Source organism: Oncorhynchus clarkii, chromosome 12, assembly GCF_045791955.1.
Source record: "Oncorhynchus clarkii lewisi isolate Uvic-CL-2024 chromosome 12, UVic_Ocla_1.0, whole genome shotgun sequence".
Taxonomy (NCBI): Eukaryota; Metazoa; Chordata; class Actinopteri; order Salmoniformes; family Salmonidae; genus Oncorhynchus; species Oncorhynchus clarkii.
This window is the reverse complement of record NC_092158.1, coordinates 99,244,678-99,252,622: the sequence shown is the minus strand read 5'-3', so window position 1 is coordinate 99,252,622 and position 7,945 is coordinate 99,244,678. Positions and strand designations below refer to the sequence as shown.

The following is a 7,945-nucleotide window of genomic DNA, read 5'->3' as shown; positions in this document are numbered from 1 at the left end:
TGAGTGACTGTCATAAGAAGAGAAACACAGCTGATGTACAACCACATTTCTAAATAATGCTGAGAGAGATAATTGAGTGACTGTCATAAGAAGAGAAACACAGCTGATGCACAACCACATTTCTAAATAATGCTGAGAGAGATAATTGAGTGACTGTCATAAGAAGAGAAACACTGCCGATGCACAACCACATTTCTAAATAATGCTGAGAGAGATAATTGAGTGACTGTCATAAGAAGAGAAACACTGCCGATGCACAACCACATTTCTAAATAATGCTGAGAGAGATAATTGAGTGACTGTCATAAGAAGAGAAACACTGCCGATGCACAACCACATTTCTATATAATGCTGAGAGAGATAATTGAGTGACTGTCATAAGAAGAGAAACACAGCTGATGTACAACCACATTTGTATATTGGACCTTGGTGTATTCTACCATTCTATTGACCCACTGGCCGTAAAACATCTACAGGACAACAATCAAATGAAGGCTATAAAACACAAAGGGAAGGTTTGACTGTAATAACTGTGGTGATGTGGAGGTGCGATGTAACTGACCTGCGTGGTACCTCTAAATCTCCATCTTCATCCAGGGGTGGTTCTACCCCTCCGTCCTCATCCCTGTCAGCCCCTCTGTCCTCATCCCTGTCCACTCCTCCGTCAGCCCCTCCGTCCTCATCCCTGTCCACTCCTCTGTCCTCATCCCTGTCCACTCCTCCGTCAGCTCCAGTCTCACTCCCTCTAGCATCTCCCCTTCCACTCTCCTCCTGGGTGTCGCGGTCTAACTCTTCCCCTCCGCAGGGGGAACCGAGGTCACAGGTGCGCTGCTTCGTTCCGTCCCACAGGATTCTGAACCGGGAGATGAAAACTAGACACACAGGCTGCGTTTAGACAGGCACCCCAATTATGATCTTGTTTTCACTCATTGGTATTTTGACCAATCAGATCAGCTCTGAAACAGATCTGACGTGAAAAGATCTGATGTGATTGGTAAAAATACCAATTATTGGGGGGGAAAAAAATACCAGAATTGTGCTGCCTGTGTAAACACAGCAATAGAGGGTTGGGACAGTTCCATTGACATTCAGGAAAGACCTACATTGAAACTAAATTAAAACATTTTCATAATTTAATTATGTGTCATTTCACACACACACACACACACACACACACACACACACCCCTCCAGTACCTGGTTGTCCTACGCGGTTGAGGCGTGCCATGAGGTGGCGAGAGTTGGGCAGCAACAGGTGAACGTCAGACAGCACTGTGTCATAATGGAAGGTGATCTGGTCCATGGCTCACCCTGCATGTCATCTACCTGTCTGCAGCACACCTGGGCAACACACACACACACGTCACACACACACGTTGCAAGCACAAACTGACACACAGGTGCATATATACTTTTGTCGCAAGCACACAGGTCACACACACACACACACTTTTAAGAGCTTAAACTACCAAATGGGCTGTATTTCAGGTGAAATAAAGCCTGTCTCTGTTATCAGTTAGACAGGTGAAATGCAGCCTGTTATCTGTTAGACAGGTAAAATACAGCCTGTTATCAGTTAGACAGGTAAAATACAGCCTGTTATCAGTTAGACAGGTAAAACACAGCCTGTTATCTGTTAGACAGGTGAAATAAAGCCTGTCTCTGTTATCTGTTAGACAGGTGAAATGCAGCCTGTTATCTGTTAGACAGGTGAAATACAGTCTGTTATCTGTTAGACAGGTAAAATACAGCCTGTTATCAGTTAGACAGGTAAAACACAGCCTGTTATCTGTTAGACAGGTGAAATACAGCCTGTTATCTGTTAGACAGGTAAAATACAGCCTGTTATCAGTTAGACAGGTAAAACACAGCCTGTTATCTGTTAGACAGGTGAAATACAGTCTGTCCCGGGACCTCAGAACTAAAAGACAAGGCCAACAGCTAAATGGATTCCCCAACCCTCAGCCAGAGGCAATCTGCGGCTCAGCAAAGTGCCCTCTCCAGCATCACAGTGAGCTGTTGTAGCAGCAAGCCGCCTCATAGCTGGAAAAGCACCAATTGACGTCGCCATAGCTACCGACTAAGGAGAGTGTGTTGACGACCCTGTATTGATTATGTCAACAAGAGACATCATAAATGGTTCTTAAACACAATCTTCTTGGTCGGTGTGGCTAAAATGTATGTTGTTATGCCCTGCAGTTAGCAGCCAACGTTACTTATAACTGTTAGCGGTCACTCACCTTTCCAGTGGTAGTTAGCTAACTTTTCTAGCCATAAGCTGTCAATGAAAATGCTGCAAAGACGTGTGTCTGGTAAACATGTATTGATTTGGTCAAATAAACTAGCCTTCTCTACGGTGGGAACTTCTGACAAACGTAACTGAATGGGTGGGAGGGAACCTGCTAGAAACATGAGCTAGCTTGATGCTAGCTACTCTGATAATGAATGACTTGGCAAGGTCCAGGGGCAGACTAACTAACTAACAACGACGCTAGCTAACGAGGGACATTTAACGGGCACATTTAAATGAAAGACTTCCAACACATGACATTCAATACAGTCTAATAAGATGAACACGCATTTAATTCACTCTGAGCTTACAACGACGCGCAGATTGTCTCAAATATCAGCTTCCAAGTCGTACAGAAATAACACTAGCTGTACAGAATACAGGCGGTGCCACATTATTATTTCACCCACCAACAAAGGAAACAAAAGCCATTCAAAACGTTCCGTGTGCTACGCATTTAGAAATAACTCAATATGTAAACAACAACACTGCTCCGAAAGGATTTAAATGGCATTTGGATTAGAATTCTAATTTAAACATAGTTTGAATTTCACTTAGATTGTGATGAAATATCTACATGTGTGTGTTGTAGACACTTTTCCTCACTCAAATAATAAACATTTTAAAACTCTGATTAAATTAACATAATGTGTTCAACACTTTGAAACGTTAAACTGTCCCTACTGTGAAGCATGGTGGTGGCAGCATCATGCTGCGGGGATGTTTTTCAGGGGCAGGGACTGGGAGACTAGTCAGGATCCCTACTGTGAAGCATGGTGGTGGCAGCATCATGCTGCGGGGATGTTTTTCAGGGGCAGGGACTGGGGGACTAGTCAGGATCCCTACTGTGAAGCATGGTGGTGGCAGCATCATGCTGCGGGGATGTTTTTCAGGGGCAGGGCCTGGGAGACTAGTCAAGATCCCTACTGTGAAGCATGGTGGTGGCAGCATCATGCTGCGGGATGTTTTTCAGGGGCAGGGACTGGGAGACTAGTCAGGATCCCTACTGTGAAGCATGGTGGTGGCAGCATCATGCTGCGGGGATGTTTTTCAGGGGCAGGGCCTGGGAGACTAGTCAAGATCCCTACTGTGAAGTATGGTGGTGGCAGCATCATGCTGCGGGGATGTTTTTCAGGGGCAGGGACTGGGAGACTAGTCAGGATCCCTACTGTGAAGCATGGTGGTGGCAGCATCATGCTGTGGGGATGTTTTTCAGGGGCAGGGACTGGGAGACTAGTCAGGATCCCTACTGTGAAGCATGGTGGTGGCAGCATCATGCTGTGGGGATGTTTTTCAGGGGCAGGGACTGGGAGACTAGTCAGGATCGAGGGAAAGGTGAACGGAGCAAAGTACAGAGAGATCCTTGATGAAAACCTGCTCCAGAGTGCTCAGGACCTCAGACTGCTGCGAAGGTTCCAACAGGACAACGACCCTAAGCACACAGCCAAGACAATGCAGAAGTGGCTTCGGGACAAGTCTCTGAATGTTCTTGAGTGGCCTAGTGAGAGCCCGGACTTGAACCCGATCGAACATCTCTGAAGAGGCCTGAAAATAGCTGTACAGCGACCCTCCCCATTCAACCTGACAGAGCTTGAGAGGATCTGCAGAGAAGAATGGGAGAAACTCCCCAAATACAGGTGTGCCAAGCTTGTAGCATCATACCCAAGAATGCTCGATGCTGTAATTGCTGCCAAAGGTGCTTCAATAAATTACTGAGTTAAGGGTCTGAATACGTATGTAAATGTGATATTTATTTGATTATTTCTTTGCCACATTCTTTGACAACTGACATTTACTCCTGAGGTGCTGACCTGTTGCACCCTCGACAACTACTGTGATTATTATTATTTGACCATGCTGGTCATTTATGAACATTTGAACATCTTGGCCATGTTCTGTTATAATCTCCACCCGGCACAGTCTAATAACAGAATTCCACTTTGACATTGTGGGGTAAATGTAATCCATTTTAAATGTAACACAACGACGTGTGGGGAAAGCCAAGCCAAGGTCTGTGAAGCCTTTCTGAAGGTGCTGTAAGCACCTGGTCCTTATGAACTTTAGTCAATGATCAACACATGTATCTTTGCTATATTGTTTCAGAGATTTTAAAAGTTATTGTGTTGAGTTACATAGCTTTTTTTTAAAATTTGATTTACTTCTCTTGGTTTAGTTAATGATTGAATGGTCACTAATCCCATTGGGAATGACAGCGAATCCTAGATGTATCAGACACCAAGATCACATCTATGATGGTTTGAGTGGCGTTACGTACTCCAGTGGGATATTTTATCAGTTGAAGCAAATCAAACCCCCTTCCAAAACGTAAATGAAAACTTTAATAACGGTTTTGTCTTTGACTTGAGTGGCTGTGTTGAAATCACCAATCAAAACATTTACATTGAAGATCTAAACATTTAGAGAAAGGTTTCTCCAATGCTGGGTAATAGTCATTCTGATTGGCTGGTATGTACCATGCCTCCTCCAGTGCTGGGTAAAAGTCATTCTGATTGGCTGGTATGTACCATGCCTCCTCCAGTGCTGTGTAAAAGTCATTCTGATTGGCTGGTCTGTAGTAGCATGCCTCCTCCAGCGCTGGGTAAAAGTCATTCTGATTGGCTGGTATGTAGCATGCCTCCTCCAGTGCTGGGTAAAAGTCATTCTGATTGGCTGGTCTGTAGCATGCCTCATCCAGCGCTGGGTAAAAGTCATTCTGATTGGCTGGTCTGTAGCATGCCTCATCCAGCGCTGGGTAAAAGTCATTCTGATTGGCTGGTATGTACCATGCCTCCTCCAATGCTGTGTAAAAGTCATTCTGATTGGCTGGTCTGTAGTAGCATGCCTCCTCCAGCGCTGGGTAAAAGTCATTCTGATTGGCTGGTATGTAGCATGCCTCCTCCAGTGCTGGGTAAAAGTCATTCTGATTGGCTGGTCTGTAGCATGCCTCATCCAGCGCTGGGTAAAAGTCATTCTGATTGGCTGGTCTGTAGCATGCCTCATCCAGCGCTGGGTAAAAGTAATTCTGATTGGCTGGTCTGTAGCATGCCTCCTCCAGCGCTGGGTAAAAGTAATTCTGATTGGCTGGTCTGTAGCATGCCTCCTCCTGCGCTGGGTAAAAGTAATTCTGATTGGCTGGTCTGTAGCATGCCTCCTCCAGCGCTGGGTAAAAGTCATTCTGATTGGCTGGTCTGTAGCATACCTCCTCCAGCGCTGGGTAAAAGTCATTCTGATTGGCTGGTCTGTAGCATGCCTCCTCCTGCGCTGGATAAAAGTCATTCTGATTGGCTGGTCTGTAGCATGCCTCCTCCAGCGCTGGGTAAAAGTCATTCTGATTGGCTGGTCGGTGGCATGCCTCCTCCAGCGCTGGGTAAAAGTAATTCTGATTGGCTGGTCTGTATCATGCCTCCTCCAGCGCTGGGTAAAAGTCATTCTGATTGGCTGGTCTGTAGCATGCCTCCTCCAGCGCTGGGTAAAAGTCATTCTGATTGGCTGGTCTGTAGCATGCCTCCTCCTGCGCTGGGTAAAAGTAATTCTGATTGGCTGGTCTGTAGTAGCATGCCTCCTCCAGCGCTGGGTAAAAGTAATTCTGATTGGCTGGTCTGTAGCATGCCTCCTCCAGCGCTGGGTAAAAGTCATTCTGATTGGCTGGTCTGTAGTAGCATGCCTCCTCCAGCGCTGGGTATGTCTTGTCTCAGAGAAGCATATAATCCATTTCAGAAATGGTACTGTCCAACCATGTCTCAGAGAAGCACATAATCACTTTCAGAGATGGTACTGTCCATGCATGTCTCAGAGAAACACATAATCAATTTGAGAGATGGTACTGTCCATACATGTCTCAGAGAAACACAGAATCAATTTGAGAGATGGTACTGTCCATACATGTCTCAGAGAAACACAGAATCAATTTGGTGAAGAAGCCCAGTGTGGAGTTCCTGGGTTGCCGTGGTTACACGGGGTCTGCGGTTCTGAGGCCGGATGGACGTACTGCCAAATTCTCAAAAATGACATTGGAGGTGGAGAGGTGGAGAGAAATTAACATTACATTCTCTGGCAGCAGCTCTGGTGGACATTTCCTGCAGTTGGCCTGCCAATTTCACACTCCCTCAAGACTTGAGACATCTGTGGCATTGTGTTGTGTGACAAAACTGCACACATTTGAGTGGCCTTTTATACTGTCCCCAGCACAAGGCGCACCTGTGTAAGGATCATGCTGTTTAATCAGCTTCTTGGTATGCCACACCTGTCAGGTGGATGGATTATCTTGGCAAATGAGAGATGCTCACTACCAGGGATGTAAAACAGATGTGTGCAGAACATTTGAGAGGAATGAGCTTTTTCTTTGTGGGATTTCTAGGATCTTTTAATTCAGCTCATGAAACATGGGACCAACACTTTACATGTTGCGTTTATACTTTTGTTCAGTGTATATTCCTGCACACATATGACAGACAGTTGATGATCAGAGCACGTCTTTGGAGCCTCTGAGCCAGAGGAGCGCGTATTAATCCTGCTGTAGGACTCATTGCAGCCAGCACTAGCAGGTCAAATGAACGGCTAAAAAGAATCCAAAATACATATTTGTAAAACCCATAGAGATAGATAGAGGACTCGTCTTTGTGTCTGTGCCATTATAGCGTCTGTGACAGCATGGGCAGCTGCATAGAGATAGATAGAGGACTCATCTTTGTGTCTGTGCCATTATAGCGTCTGTGACAGCATGGGCAGCTGCATAGAGATAGATAGAGGACTCATCTTTGTGTCTGTGCCATTATAGCGTCTGTGACAGCATGGGCAGCTGCTTAGAGATAGATAGAGGACTCATCTTTGTGTCTGTGCCATTATAGCATCTGTGACAGCATGGGCAGCTGCTTAGAGATAGATAGAGGACTCATCTTTGTGTCTGTGCCATTATAGCATCTGTGATAGCATGGGCAGCTGCTTAGAGATAGATAGAGGACTCATCTTTGTGTCTGTGCCATTATAGCGTCTGACAGCATGGGCAGCTGCATAGAGATAGATAGAGGACTCATCTTTGTGTCTGTGCCATTATAGCGTCTGTGACAGCATGGGCAGCTGCATAGAGATAGATAGAGGACTCATCTTTGTGTCTGTGCCATTATAGCGTCTGTGACAGCATGGGCAGCTGCTTAGAGATAGATAGAGGACTCATCTTTGTGTCTTTGCCATTATAGCGTCTGTGACAGCATGGGCAGCTGCATAGAGATAGATAGAGAACTCATCTTTGTGTCTGTGCCATTATAGCGTCTGTGACAGCATGGGCAGCTGCATAGAGATAGATAGAGGGCTCATCTTTGTATCTGTGCCATTATTATTGACACGGTCTGTGAACTGTGTTGTGCACGTTTGAAATGGGCACAATACCTGTTAGCAAAGGTGTCAGCTAGAGATGACATGCAGGAGCTTGCAGGGACCTGTAAGTCTTGCTTAATGTCTACGTTGAGGCTAATTATCATTTTCGAATCTGAGAGTAAATAGAAATTGAAACTACTGATTCTATTAATACTCCTACTGATGCTTCTACGGTTGCTACTGATACTACTATTGATACTAATGAAACTACTGATGCTACTGATACTACTACTGGTATTATTACTGATACTACTGATACTACTACTGGTATTATTACTGATAC

General features: G+C 45.2%; 1 protein-coding gene across 1 annotated transcript in view; it reads right to left on the bottom strand.

Annotated features, from left to right (window-relative positions):
- The window catches only part of LOC139421734 (methyltransferase-like protein 22), a 57,731-nt gene extending 55,060 nt beyond the window's left edge, over positions 1-2,671 (bottom strand). Inside the window, exons 1-3 of the mRNA XM_071172854.1 lie at positions 2,240-2,671; positions 1,197-1,340; positions 563-872 (exon numbers count right to left, since the gene is read on the bottom strand). Coding sequence (XP_071028955.1) covers positions 563-872; positions 1,197-1,302 — 416 coding nt within the window. The 5' untranslated portion in view covers positions 1,303-1,340; positions 2,240-2,671. The remainder of the gene's footprint in view (positions 1-562; positions 873-1,196; positions 1,341-2,239) is intronic.
- Between the last annotated feature and the right edge of the window lie 5,274 nt (positions 2,672-7,945).